We start from the raw sequence: 16,317 nt of genomic DNA on the forward strand, positions 1-16,317 counted from the left end.
AATTGCAATTTCCTCCAATTTCCTGTAAAAATTACTTTTAACTATAAATAATTTTCTATTTGATGAATTTTCCTAATTTTTGGATATATTACTATTTTTGACATGACAATTAAGAACTGTTGTTTTTGTTTAAAACTACATATTAAAAAGAAAAAAATATCGATCTATCGATTTTTTTCTTAAGAACCATTTGTTTAACTAACTTTCTCCATTAGTCGGACACTTGTTTACTAATGTGTGCGCGTTATCTTGCTATCATCAAGCGAAACGAGTTAAAAATTGCATAGTAAAATTTAAAGTAAATTTTGCACCAATATTTAGAGCTTTTTACCTCTTGTCAGAATCTTCTATTGTTTCAGCAAGTGAAAGCTCCAACTTGAAAGTAATATTTGGAGTTTTCTTGATTTTGTGATTTCAGACTTTTATATTGAGCAATATGTTGCATACTATTTTAATTTATATATCGCATACTATTTTCTTATTGATGCACCATCTCCAAGGATTTATTATGTCCACAGAAAAAAAAAAAAAAACCTTGTAAAGCCTTTTTTTTTTAAATTATGATGTACACAATGTATGGCTATTAGTATGGTGGGGTAAAAGGGAATGGGGGGGGGGAATTATTTCCAATAAGTTTTATTATAAAACAACCCATGTGTTCTATGGCACATTAAGTAATGAACAGATGCTGAAAAGTTAATTAAAATTAAATGATTCCCTGATCTTTAATAATAATTAAAAAAAAATTAAAAAAAAAGACGATTCATGATGGTCAATTACACACACACACACACACACACACAGACAGACAGACAGATATACACACATGCTCATGTGCACATACACACACCAACACCATCAATTTGCAATCACCTCATCATAAAATAGCAAAAGGAACCATTAAAAGTTTTTTCAATAATGTAAAAAAGAAAAAGAAAATTATAAAAACCCACAAAGCTCTAGAGTTTATTTAAAGATGGATTAAATAAAATTATATAAAATAATTCATATAAAAGTAAATTAACAAGGATGTATGGACTATTGATTGAATCAATTGATTTTGTAGTTTCTTGTCACCCCCCTCCCAAATAAATAGCTTTAAAAAAGATAAAAACAATATTTTGTTTTTTTTTGTTTGATTTAGAGCCATGTGGGTTTATGTGTATCTAGAAAAAAAAAAAAACAACTTATGTTCCTTTCATATAAAATTAAGGCAGAACTTTGTTTTCACAGCAAAAACAACTAAATGCAAGAAATATATTACAACAGGCGATCACATCTTTACAATTATGACAGGTGAACATCAGATTCAATACATCGATACATCAATACCCATTACCAGTCATAAGAAAAATGAACAGAATATCCAGGTTTACAAATTGCAATAAAAGTCTCTATTCACAATTTTTTTGTTATTATGAAAGAAAAAAAAAATTTTTCTTTAAAAATTTTTTTTCATGGAGAGTGTATGATAAAAGGAAAAAGAGAAAATAATTTTTTTTTTAAATTAAAGAAATCAAAAATAATTGCTATGTTACAGTTAAATTATAAATAAGGCAAACAAAACAAAAAAAAATGATTGTGTGCACATGAATATATGCCTATGTACGTTTATATATATATATGTGTGTGTGTGTGTGTGTGTGTGTATGTTTTCAAAATGTATTTAATATATTTGTATCTATGTTCATTTATGTATGTATATATGTTAATTTATGTATGTATATTCATTTATGTATGTATATTTAGATTACTCAAGCTGCTGTCCTCATCTTGGAATGTTGTTCCCACAAGTGCGTCTTGTTAAACTCAAACACTTTATTTAATCTACAGGGATAGCTTGTTTCCGTTCCATCAGCCATGATCGGGTAAGTCTTAAATAATTCATAATTTGTTTTCTTAGGATCAGCTTACACCGCCAACCACCGTAATTTAAACTGATTTTTACATATCACTTATATATCTGTTACACCACAGATCTTTGCATACAATTCTAATATAAATTGTAGAAGCCTTTATTCTATTTTTGTTTTAGATGTGTAGTCTTACGACTTATCACTAATAGTGATATACTACTTATATACATATTTATACTTATATATTTTTTTCTATGTAAGAAAACTATCCAAGATAAGAACAGTAGTGTGAATAATGCAAGTACAAATTATCTTCACCTCGAAAGATGCTTATGAATGTATGCACCTATGCATGTTATGTGTGCCTATGTATGCACCTATGCATGTTATGTGTGCCTATGTATGCATCTAAGTATGCTTAGCCTACAATAGAAGTTGTGTAATCAGAAAACCCAACCTCTAGTAATAAAAAAAAAAGTGCTAGTTAAGATGTATATCCACATTCAAGTGATCCGTTTGAAATATAAGCACAATTCCATCTGATGATGCACAGAATGTTAAATTTTTCTTAACACTGAAATTATGTGCACCGGAACAATTTCCAATAAAGTAGAAATATTTATTTTTTTATTTTTCATTTCTTCAAAATCATCAATATTGCATAGAAGACGGGGGTGTCGTCATTAAAATAAGTAATGTTGCTTAATTTCAGAAATGTTTCTTCAAGAACAAAAATATTGGAATTTGATGCAAATTTTCACTAGCAATCAATAGCATTAAAATGAACAGATACTAAGGCGGCATTATGCACAGAAACAAAAAAAAAAAAAAAAAAAAACACAGATGCTACACAGTGATCTTTGCATGAAGACAAAGTGAACAGATAATAGCGTGCTTTGGAAAGGTATGTAGCATTGGAAGTTGACAAAAACGTGTTTTTTTGTTTTGTAAGAATGCAAGTAAGTATTCACTTACACACTTGTTGTATAGGACACCATAGAAGGCTACAAGTCGTCCCTGCAAATTAGCAGGTGGCCAAGTAGTCTGCACATTGGAATGGCTCAACTACTTTCAATGATCCTATGTTAAAAAAATTGAACATTCATCAAATCGATTGAGGTTTTTTTATTTGGACATTTAGTAATAGTCCCATGCACATTAATCCAAGAATATGTCACAGTAGGCGGATCATAATTTACCAAATAGAAAAATATTCAAATTTTCCAAGGGATCATATATATATATATATATATATATATATATATATATTACACACACACACACATATATATATATATAAAAAATGAATAATCCATTTCTCGGAAATAGAACCGAGTCAAAGACAGCAGACTTTGCACATACAAAAAGCTCAATATCCTTTAAATTCGAGCTTTATAACAATAAATAATTAAAAAAGTTATTCTAAAAAAAAACATTCTGCTGTTTTATGATAGATCAGATTGTCAAAAGTATTTTTTTTTTTTAGTATACATTTGTATATATTTGAACACAAGTTCTAAATCAAACTTACATTTAAATATACATATAGTTGTATGGGACAATAATAAGTTTTTTGATAATCAGGTTTACAATAAAACTGCAGTAAATTGTTAAGGTAAGCTTCTTTTAATTATTATAAAAAAAAAAAAAACTTAAATTTTTCCTTCATGAAAACACAAATACACACACGCACCCGCACATACACCAGTAGTAAGCACTTCTACAGACACCTGTGACTTTATATGGCAGTATGAATAATATTAGCACACAAGGTTTTGGTATATATATATATATATATATATATATGCATAAGTAATGAAAAACGTTATTCCAAATCTTTGTTGATGAGTCAATTTTCTGTAAGTAGGATATATCGCTAACTTGCATCATCATCCATTTCCTTGAAATAAAGTGTTTGGAGTCGTACTTGCAGGGGAAGTATAACACTGCTGCCAGCATTACAATGCTATTCTTTGAGGACCTCAGCACAACCAACTCTCTCTTGATAAGAAGGCTGTCTTAAGAGATGAGATTCATAACAAGTACTGACAGCTCTTTTTAAATAAACGGATTGCTGCAGCCATTAACATTGGACCGAGTTTATTCATTTTCTCTGCACATGGTTGCTTAAAGTGGTCTTATTCAGCTGGAGATATTTGTTTCTCTTAGCGATCGGCAAGTCACACATCCGATAATACCCAGACAATAATACTTTAGCCACCAAGAAGGGTGCACACATATCATGGGTTCTTGATTACAAGAAAAAAAAAAAAAAAAAGTAAATAATCAAAGCTGCAACAAAAAAAAAAAAAAAAAAAAGAAAAAAAAAAAAAGAAAAATATGATCAAACAGAGATTTCATAGGTGGAATCGTACATGCTGCGTGGTTTTTCTTCTTCGTGACGACTTTCGGATCTTTTAGATGGAGTAGATTGTTGCTTTTCCTTAAGTTCCACAGCTTCACTAACTTCTAGAGCCCGCACAAATGACATTGGGCGACGGGGGCCTCTTATATCTTCAGTTTCATATGGCATAGAAGAATAATCTCCCGATGATTGATGTCTATGAGGAGGAGAAGAATAGTTTACACTGTTACCATGTTCATATCGTGGTCTTCCAGCCCCTGTAGCATACTGATAATGCTGGGGTCTATTTTTACTGTCCAGAGTATAAATAACTGGACTTCCTGTCCTGCCAAAGCCCCTATTTACATTTGCACCCACATAGGGAGCATGTGAAGGTCCTGCGGATGGCATTGTCATTTGGGGCCCAGGTGTAAGAGATGTAAACCCATTTGAACGGGGCGTATGATAACCTATAGGAGGTTTACCATAATTAGATTTAGTTGGACTGGGAGAACTGGACTGGGATTTAACAGTGGGAGAGCTAATAGGGGAAACAACTTCGGGTGTTGCTACTGGAGCTTTTTTGTCAGCGGGGCGTGTTCTTTGAGGTGACTGAGTGTATAAATTTCGGGGTTTACTCATTCTGGGAGATATTCTACCAACATGGTTTTCATGGTGTGCTTGAACAGCTGCTCCAACAGATGTCGGATTATTTGGATCAAAAAGATTGCTGTAGGATCCTGACTGTTTTGGTGGGCTTGGCTCACAATCCATTGATTGACTCTGTCTTTCTGTTTCTTCGTCTAAAGATAGACTGGCTTGCTGAAACATAAGCAGTTTAATAAATTATTTATCATTGAAAAATAGAAAGCAAATAAAAGAATAAAAAAAAATTCATTTTAATATATTTGTTAATCATCATCTTTTAAAATTACATCAGTCTAAAGTTCTGAAGAGGCTGATTATTCATATTACTTGTATTGTTCTTATTTTTAGTGTTCTTGTGCAACGTTTCGATTGGTTTGCCGTTAGACCGTCTTCAGGAATGTTGGTTGTTTTTCTCTTTTCCAAACCACCACCAACATGCCTGAGGACGGTTGAAGGCTAAACCGACCGAAACATTGCACAAAAAACATTCAAGATGAGAACAATAGCCCAATCAATGCAAGTAATATAAGTCGGTTCATTTCTAAAAATTAGACAATAGTTTCAGTCTTACAATATCTATATTTTATTCTGATAAGTAATTTTCTTTAGCATTGGATTTGGTTATCAAGAAAAGCCATTTTTATTATCAGCAACAAATAAAAATTGTTATCTTTGCTATCAGCAAATGCTACTATTATTCTTTTTCTACACATTTAACATAACTTTTGCCTTGTTCAAGGGGCAAACATTTTCTATTATTATGCAAGTTCGCTCTTCAGTTCTTAAGGTTCAGCAGCCTCGAAATTTCACTTAGATCAATCTTCTCTTATTGCTGGCTTCCAAGTTATTAATAGAAGTAAACTGTTATTTAACCCGATTCCGATAAAAATGTGAGTCAACACTAGGAATGTACTGATTATTAAATTGGCTGATTACTGATTAATCTGTCTTTAATAATCAGTCAATTACCAATTAATCGACCAATTAATAGTTTTTCTAATGTCGATTTATCAGCAAATTTTGTTGTTATAAATTATGCTAATATTAATTAAATTATATTGTAAACAAAGACACGTTAACTCTTTTTTTGCTTGCCAGTGAAAATTTATCAAAGAAACATGCATCATCTACACTATATTATCAAATAACCGGCATGACGTGCTGCTAACATGTAGATTTTTACAACTGAACTGAATTGGAGACAAATAGATGTAAGCATATGGAAAATTTCCCTCCTTTCTCTTCCTATAGAATTAACATTTTTTTTTTTTACTTTAAATCATTTGTTAAAGAAAATTATTACTTCATCTTTCAGTTTTCTTGTTGAGGAATTGTACAGTAAATTGCGACGATGTGTGAACGAAAATAAAGCATTCTTCATCAGTCATACTCGTGTTCCTCATTTTTGGACTCTTGCTACCATAACATGATTATTTTTATTTTCCTGGTTTAGATAATATTTTACTAATTAGATATCAGACATATGGAATTTCAGTATGTTAAAAATTAACTAAATATTGAAAAACCTTCAACCATTATGGCAACCAGTTTCTGCTAGAAGTATTTTGATGTAAATCCCAAGAATAAGAATACACCTGCTTGCAAGTTATGTCAAACCATCACATCAAAGGATGGCAAATCAGCAAAAACTTTTACAATATGTTAATATGTTAAATCATCTCAGAAAAGTTCATTCAAAAGAAGCAAAAGTTGCAGAAAAGGAAGCACAATGAATATTCACAAACAGACATTCCAGGAACAAGTGGCAACAACTACAAGCCTAGCAGCAAAATACCAAACTACTACAGATTCAATATTGGCCAAAAAGAAAGTTTGACATATTAATGACTACAGGTCACAAGAGATCCGTTATCTGATCAGAGAAATGATATTCAACCGTATTCTGTAACATCTGACATTGGATTTAATAAGCTTATTGCAAAACTTTGTATTAAAGTATTTTTTTAAACAAAAATTCAACTGTCTCTTGCTGAAATTAGTAGCATTTCATGAACTACAGACATTTGGACACTTACAACAGATAATTCTCCCTTTCAATATTTGACAGGTCATTGACTTTCAAATGACTGAACTATGCAGAGATGTGCTAAGAATGAAGAATTACATAATGTTTTGGAGGAGTATAAAATCTTCAAGAAAGTTTTCTTAGTTTTACGGGATTCAGGAGCAAATATAGTTGCTAGTATCAGGGAATGTGATTTAGAATAACTATCATACATTGTAAGTCAGTCTGTGAAAACAACCATTACATCATCTAACAGAAATACAGTTTCTCACTTTAATCGCTTTCTATTAGCAATTAGCAAATTAATTGAAATACAGGATCAGCTTAATTTTGAAAAAAAAACAAAAAAAAAAAAAAAAAAAAAACTCATTCAAGATGTGACCACATGGAATTCAACATATATGCTGAAAATAAATTAACAAAAAGATCTTGTAATGTGTGCTGTTGATAAAATTACTATCATAACTTATCAATGGGACTTGTCTGAAAAAAATATTCAGTTTTTGCATTTATTTGAAAAAAATCACCAAAGAAGCAAGTTACAGAACATCAATCATATCAATGATAATACCTACAAATTTAGCTCTGAGGTTATTTCTGTCCAAAGCTATCCAATCTAATTCTAGTATTTCTGACTTTAGTGAAATCCTTACCATTTTTGAACAATTCAGGTTATCAATGGAAACAAGATTTTCATCCTATCTAAATGATTGGGTATGTCTACTTACCTAGACCCATGATTCAAATATTAATTTTAAAAGATTGGCATAGAAACATATTTTATAAAGCAGAATCAGCAAGATACACTACCCTGCTGAGGGTGAAGAAGCACAAACATATAAATTACAACATAGCAACTTTGAAACCAACTGACAAAAAGCCAGTAAAAATGTCAAAAAATGTTTTCATCATCCCTAGTATAAGAAGACAATAGAAAGTAAAAATACAATTATTTCTAATTCAATTTTGGTCTTCATTTTTGAGGTGTGAAAAGTGAACATTGCATCATTTATAATAGCAAAATTGCACTGATGGACAATTTTTAAAGTATCATCAAATAAAACTGAATTAAATGACAGTAAATATGAACATTCAATATAATTCTATACATAATGATTATCATGCCTATTTTTTAAAACAATTCCAACTGCAACTTAATTCATTATAAGTTGATAAAAATGCTGACATGTTCAATTTTTGTGGTGGAAAAAGTACCAAATATCATAAATATATACTAATTTCAAAACCACATATCATTCCATTTGATGCTCCTTCACTAGACAAACACATACAGAGAAAAAAACCTTTAGTTGCCCTTCAATGCTTGTGTCACAAATCACTCGTTTTGAGGTTATTTTTTTTCAAAAACAGTCCAATCTAATTCTAATATTTCTGACTTCAGTGGAATCCTTACAACTGTTGAATGATTAAAACAATTCCAACTGCAACTTCATTATAAGTTGATAAAAACGCTGATATGTTTAATTTCAATGAATCAATGGAAACAAGATTTTCATCTTATCTAAATGACAAAAATTTGTGTCTACTTTCCTAGACTTTTTTTTTCTTCTAAAGTATGCATTACTTCTAGCTAGTCTAAAGTGAATACATAACCCTAAAGGTATTACTTAACCAGATTTTTAAACGAGTTAAAAATAACCAGACTTTCCAATTTGATAAACGTTCCATTATAGCATATTTATTGTAAGATGGAGCTGGAACAGTCGAACATCCTAGCACGAGGTAGATAAAGGAAAAAAGTATCCATGCATTAACATGGGAGGGGAGACTATCTTCAAGTACTATTCTAAGCTGGGAATGGGGCAACGGACTTATACTAAGTAGATATTAATAAGTCCTTCTCACCTCTTTTTTTTTTTTTTTTTTATGGAGAGTAGATAATACATGTGGATGGATTATCGGCAGCTCCAGTAACTCTCGCTTCTCCTTTTTTGTCCTTCAGTCCTCATTTCCAATGAGTGATTTTTCTGACAAAGGGTGAAGAAAAAGCTGCTTTCCAGGTTGGTAGTACTTTGCAAACAGTAGCCTGAGATGTCCGAAATTTTTCTGTTTCTATGTCTATCCTTATGCTCATGTCACTAGTAAGGGTGCTGGAGGTAAACGTTTCATCTAGGCTGATGTTACCTGCCTGATAGTCAGGGGCCCGAACCTTGGATTAACCACTAAGGAGGCTGTCCTATCAGCAGGTGCAAAGTACCGGGGCTGCTGTACTGCCATTTGGTGAATGGATTCTGGACCATACAGTAGTTTTTGGTAGGGCTTCTCAATTCCATACTAGTGGGTAATTGTTACGGCTTTACCTTATGTGCTATAAAAAAAAAAAAAAAAAAAAAAAAAAATTTCTTGTCTTTTTCTCTCTTACTTTTCCTCTCTGTCCTACTCCAACCAAGTCTACCGACTTGCTCCACAAATCCCAAAACCTCAACATATCAAATCTCAAAAAAAAAAAAAAAAAAAAAAAAAAAAAACACGGATAAACCTAGAACCATATCCTCGAAGGTTGTAACACAATTATGGGAGACGAAACCGGACATATTCTTTCTAAGTGAAACTGGCATAGGGCCAACCGCTTCCCAAGACGAATTCATAATGAAAGGATACTCTAATTTAACATCTAAATCTGATCCCCAAGATCGCCATGGGTATGGATTATGTGCCTACATCAAAGATGGCTTTCCATGTAATAGGGATATCTCCAGAGAAGACCCTAATTTACCTTATATGTGCTTCTGGGTTGCACTAGCTTACACCACTGCATTTATATTTGCCCTCTATCGCCCCCACAACAGTGGGGTTACTATCTTTAAGAGCATATCTGAGAAAATTGACCACATCCTGTCTGCTCATCCTTCGGCTAACATTCACATTTGCGGTGACTTCAATGTCCATAATGTGGAATGGCTGACCCACTCAAATAAAACCGAAGACGAGGGGAGGTTCTGTCATGATTTTGCCACTGGCTATGACCTCACTCAGATTGTTCATGAACCCACCCGTGTGCCCGATACTACCGGTCAGTATGTAAGCCTTCTAGATCTTTTTCTCACAACTTCCCCTGAGCTATGTTCATGTTCCGTTCTATCTCCTCTGGGATCCTCCGACCACTCTGTTGTAGCAGTTAAGATAAAAATGAAATGTAATAAGTCTTCAGACGTACCTCTCCACCATACTGTATATCGATACTTTATGGCTGACTGGGATAGCTTCGTACATTCATATCTTATCTATCTCTGCATTCCATGTGTAAAAAGGATGTATCCTCTATAGTATCAGACCTGACCGAATGATTAATTGTAGGCATAGACCGATTCATACATCCAAATAATTCCAGCAAAAACCTAACAGCCAGCCATGGTCCTCCCCTGAATGTGCTGCTGCCATCGCACACAGAAATCACTTTTTCCATAGCTACCAACGTAATAGATGTACTGAGACTAAAGCTGCTTTCAGGACTGCCAGCAACCACTGTAAAAGAGTAATAAAAAATCCGAGAGAGCTGTATGCTCAGTCTGTTAAATCCAAAGTAGCTGAGCAGCGGCTTGGTTCCCACCAGTTCTGGCAAATAGCAAACAGGATCTTGAACAGAAGCATGCATTCTATCCCAACTATTATCAATGGACCTGAGGTCATCTCGTCAGCATCAGACAAGGCCAGACTATTTGCCAAGAACTTTGCAGCTAATTCTACCCTATGCGACGAAGGCCATCAACTCCCCGTATTTCCTCCTATAACAGACAACATGCTATGCAACATACAAATATCTGTGCATGAGGCCGCCAAGCTAATCAAGAACCTTGATTCCAGTAAAGCAACTGGCCCTGACAGCATTCCAGTTATAGTGTTGAAAAAGCTCCAACCAGAACTTGCCTCCATACTTACAAAACTGTTTAAGTGTTGCCTTAAGGAGAAGTGCTTTCAAAAATCCTGGAAAACCTCATCACTATGCTCTGTATTTAAAAATTCAGGTGAAAAGTCATCTCCCTCTCAGTACAGACCAATAAGTCTCCTATGTGTCATAAGTTGTTGGAATCCATATTAAATAAAGAAGTAGTCAACCACCTCAACAGAAACAACCTTCTTAGTGACATGCAATATGGTTTCCGCTCTGCAAGATCTACAGCAGATGTGCTAACGGTTATATCACATAGAATTAATGAATCTCTTGACAAAGGCTTCCTTTCTAGGGCAATTTCTCTTGAGATATCGAAGGCCTTCGATAAGGTATGGCATAAGGGCCTACTTCACAAGATTTCTAGCTACGGTATTACTGGAAAGATTTTCTCAATCATTAAATCATTTCTCTCCGATAGGTTCATAAGAGTAGTGGTTGATGGGCAGAAATCAGAGGCCCACAGAATTAATGATGGAGTCCCTCAGGGGTCCATCCTGGGCCCAACTCTCTTCCTGATCTATAACAATGATCTCCCAAAACACATACTTAAATCATTTGTTGACATCTATGCTGATGACACAACCATCTACACCAACACATCAAAGGCCGTAAATGACAAAGTTCTCTCTAATTCTCTGTCCTCTGATCTTGAGCATGTGGTACAGTGGGGGAAGAGGTGGCTGGTTACTTTTAATGCATCCAAAACCAAGCTTCTATCTTTACATCATCAACGCTCTGATCCTCATCTGGCATCAATTGAAATGGATGGCTCTCGTCTTGAGGAGGCTCCATGTTTTGACAAGCTTCTGGGTTTGACCTTTACTCCTGATCTGAAATGGAACACCTACATCAGGTCTGTTGCCAAGGACGCTGGGAAAGATGGGATCCTTCTACTGCTCCAGAAGATATCTCACTACCTCACTACTGATGCAATTTTCTATCTGTATAAAAGCCAAATACGTCCACATCTGGACAGGAGCTGCTAAAAACAGCCTATCCTGCCTTGACAGAATACAAAATAGACTTCATGGTGTAGTGGGGGGATGCCCTTTTCTCTTCCCAGCAGCATCTCTCCCACAGAAGAGACGTTGCGAGCCTGTCTTTGTTTTATCATTATTTTCATGGCAAGTGCTCATCTGAGCTTCAATCTCTGGTCCCCCTCTCGCTAATCTTTCACGAGAAACACCCGTCTGGCTGAAACTACTGTCAATTTCCCCCACTCTTTATCTGTGCCTAATCCAAATGTAGATTCCATGAGCAGAGCTTCTTTCTCAGAAGTGCACGGCTGTGGAACTCTCTTCCGTTTGTCTTTTTCCTACCTGACTACAACCTGGATGTCTTGAAATCCAACATAAACAAATTCCTGACAAACCACCCCCTTAAGTAAGACACTATCAAATCTCCAATACTAATGATTACTACAATACTATCTCATTGATTACTGTACATGCAATAACCCTTATCCCTGAGTGGCCTCCGGGCCTTGATAAGTGGTGACCCCCCCCCCCTGTAAAAAAAAAAAAAAAAAGGACATAGAAAACACTAAGAATTGGATTCTACATCTACTTTCCACTGATGATAATGAAGTAGAATCAGCAGGATACACTTTGTTAAGATCTGTTGAGAATCAAGAAGATCAAAGTGAAAGTAAAACTGTATCTCTTTCAAGCCTGTTTGATAAATTAACTTGAATAAGCCTACAGTAACAAATCAAAACTTAGAGCAGGTTAAACCTGGAGACTACAACTACAACAGAAATACAAGAATCATAATCTAAACTCAAAAGGAGTAAATTCCTTATGCTTAAGTGCACAAAAGAACTTGATCATTGTGTAGCTTTACAACTAATCGCAAGAGGTGATGATCCATTTCAGTGGTGGAACAAGACATAGGAGACCTTATCAATGCTGAGTAAACTGGCTTCAAAATATTTAAGTGCACCACCTTCATCCGTGGAGAGTGAGCAGCTCTATTACAGGTGGTAATGTGTATGAACCTATGAGGAACAGGCTGTGTCCTGAGAATAGAAAAACTCTAATGTTTCTACATTACAACTTAAAAGTATTCAACTTTAAATACTGAGGAGATGATGAGAGCAGAGGAGGCAGGCAGCAAAAATAGAAGAGGAAGCAAAGTAGCAGAAGGTGCAGAACTTCAGCTTATAGTTATTCACTTAAAGAATTACAATTTGTACTTTGTAGTTGGTTTGTAATTTCTTTTTTCTTATCTAATCATTTAAGAATTGTAAATTGTACTTTGCATTTTGTAATTTTAGTTAAGCCATAATAGTGACCAGGCACTTAATTAAATGTCAAGTTAAATTAGCAGTTAGTATGTTAATGTGTCAAAGTTATCTGATGAGTCACTTGGCAGTGATAAAATGATTTAAATTTAATAGGAAAGAGAAAAGTAATTAATTGAAAAATTTGCCAATTACTGATTAATAAGCAAAATGGCCGATTAGACCGATTACCTACTGATTAATCGGTACACTCCTAGTCAACACATCTGGAAACTGATAATTTTCAATGAAATGTTTTTTTTACAGAAATAATTGCAATGGTGAATTTTGTTGGATTTCATTTCATTCATAAAACTGATGTCTTTTTAGATTGACTTTTTATTAATTTCTTATAAAGTTTAATGAATTAAATAATTTCCCAAATCATTTAACAGTAACTGATATTAATTTCTCACCTTATTTGACTATAAATAAAACTTAGGAAATATGTTTTTCTTTAAATTAAATGTTTTTATCTGTTTAATAAAAATCTATTTCTTTTTAATTTGATAATTTTCTTTAACCTTTTTTCCTTAAACATAATTCAAATAAATATTTTTGCATATCTTGAAATTAAAAATAAAATATATATACATTAAAAATGTTATATTTCAAAATTTGGAAACAAAAATCTACTTCCTTTTCTTAAATTTTTAATTATTTGAAAATCTGTTTTTGATCAATTTCTTCTTTTAACAAGATCCTGTTTTTCTCACCTATATGTAACTTTGATAAATACATATTGCATTATTTTTACAGCCAATCAAATAAATGAATGTAATATAATGATCTTCAGAATAAGTAACACCATTTATTTTTGATAAATTTAGAAAAAAACGGAAGTTCCTCAGATTGGTAGATATGCAAAATCGCCAAAAGAAAAATTGAAAGGAATGTTTATAGGATTTCATAAACTTAATTCATTTAATACAACATTAAATTTGAGAAAAAATTATAAATGTAATTTACAATTATTAATGAATTTGGCAAAGAAATTTTAAGAACTTGAAAGATTGTATGCAAGAATTATCACCTATGCATTTTCATATTTAAATTTTAGGGGGTGTCAATATCTTTGAAATTTTCAATCCTTTCTTGTACTGAAAATGTTTAAATCCAAATTTAACAAGTCTTAAACCAGTGTTAAAAAAAAAATCAGGCAGATTGTTAAAATTAGAAAAAATTGAGACCATTTTAACAACTCTTTAGAAAAACAAAAAAAACTGATATATCAAACTTTGATTCTGACTTGCTATTTGTTATTGCTGTACCATGTTATTGGTACTATAATAATGTACTTTGCTATATTTTATTAAAACAAACAAAAACAAAAAATGTATCCCCATCTGGACAACTGGTAAAATAGAGACTTTCTTTTAATTGTGACAGAAATATTAGAATCAGTAAAAAGAATAACTACTATTTCTGATCGATGAATATAAAAAAGTTGTCTCCATTATAACTAAAATTTTATTTCTTTTTCTGGATAAGTTTAAAAAAATGTGAAAATAAAAATTAAAAAGAAAGTTTCACTGAATCCTGGCCAGGTTAATCAGTAATATTATAAATTATTCTTTTCAATACTAATTCTGATACTTTAAGCACAGCAGAACATATATAAGGCTTCATTATTCCTCTGTCCTCATTGACCGAAACCTCATATTTTGTAATAGTACTAGCAAGTTTAAATGGATGCTTAATATTTTTCTCAAGTATAAAAAGAAAGATTAAAAATTAAGAACAGGTTGAAAAATCTAATATTTTGGTGTCTTTTACTGGAACCAAGATTTCCAGCCAGTGCGCTACAAATATCTTTTTTTTAGCTGCTTAACACTTCACTCATTGCTTAGAAAAACTTATTCTGAAAGGATTCTAATGCAGCAAAAACTGGTATTTCTTGAATAAACAAGCAGTGTGCCCCCCCCCTCTTGTGCTGCACGTGAGATGACGCCACAAAAAATAGTGAAGAAATGATGAATGTGAGAAGTGTGAAGGGCCAACGTTGCCTTCACATTTTCACCAAGTTTCAGAAAAATCTAATGGATGGGGCAAAAGTTATGGGGTAAAAAATGTCATTTTTTTTTGCAATTTCGGGAGCATTTGTGACCCCCTTTTGAGCTCCTGGGAATGCCAAATCCCAGTGAAAATGGACAAACAGTGCAGTTTCACACCTTAAGCCATGTATATTTGAATTCAGCACCATGGAAAACCACTATATAGACATACATATCAAGTTTTTGAGTAATATGAAAAAATGAGCTTCAAAAAGGCATGTTTTTTAAGCCCTAATAGTCTCAGAGGGATCCGAACGAGAATTTTGCCAGGGTCACCCATACTGAAATTATATTAAGAATAATAATAGCCTCCACATTTTGGCCAAGTTTCAGGAAAATCTAATAGATGGATCAAATGCTCCAGGGGGAAAAAAAAAAAAAAAAAAAAGTGTCATTTTTGGCCTCTTTTGAGCCCCTGGAGACGCCAAATCCAAGTGTAAATGGATAACGGTGCATTTTAAACCATGATACATGTATATTTGAGTTGAACACTGAAAAACCACTATATAGTCAAAGTTTTTGTTGAGAAATATGAAAAAATACCCACAAAAAGAGGCGTTTTTAGCACTAAGAATCCCCAGGGACACGAACCAGAATTTTGCCAGGGTCACCCATACTGGATTTATATTAAGAACAATGGGCTCCACATTTCGGCCAAGTTTCATAAAAATCTAATAGATGGATCAAAAGTTATGGGGCAAAATGTGTAATTTTTTGCCAATTTGGGGCATTTTTTTTTTTACCTTTTTTGAGCCTCTGATGACGCAATGGAAATTTTTGCATTGTGCATATCTATTTAATAAAATACAATTTGCAGCAAAATTTCAGGAAAAACTAATCGATGGTTATCTGGCAATCGTCTGGACTAACGGACACCACTGAAAACATAGGTCCCTCTCCGATAAATCGGGGGACCAACAACACTGAATATAAAAGAAAAACCTTGAAACTGAAAAACATAAAATTAACAAAAAAAAAAGTTTTCAATAAAATTCAATTTGAACTTTTTAGAATATATTCACAAATTTCTAATCCAAATGTAATTTCTAATATAATACTGAATCGCAGATGAAATAAATTTGATGGGTTAGAATCTGGTTTTAGAATAACATTTTTTTGTATTATTAACAGTAGAAATCTTATGAAAAAAATAAAAATAATTTGCATCCTTTCAATAACGAGTTTCCCCTATTCC

General features: G+C 33.0%; 1 protein-coding gene across 1 annotated transcript in view; it reads right to left on the reverse strand.

Annotated features, from left to right (window-relative positions):
- Positions 1–3,785: 3,785 nt before the first annotated feature.
- LOC145268171 (palmitoyltransferase ZDHHC8-like) overlaps positions 3,786–16,317 on the reverse strand; it is a 110,899-nt gene continuing 98,367 nt past the window's right edge. The window contains exon 8 of the mRNA XM_080123382.1: positions 3,786–5,022. Within this exon, the coding sequence (XP_079979508.1) occupies positions 4,201–5,022 (822 nt within the window). The 3' untranslated portion in view covers positions 3,786–4,200. The remainder of the gene's footprint in view (positions 5,023–16,317) is intronic.

Source organism: Euprymna scolopes, chromosome 43, assembly GCF_053919585.1.
Source record: "Euprymna scolopes isolate OS-2025 chromosome 43, ASM5391958v1, whole genome shotgun sequence".
Lineage (NCBI taxonomy): Eukaryota > Metazoa > Mollusca > Cephalopoda > Sepiida > Sepiolidae > Euprymna > Euprymna scolopes.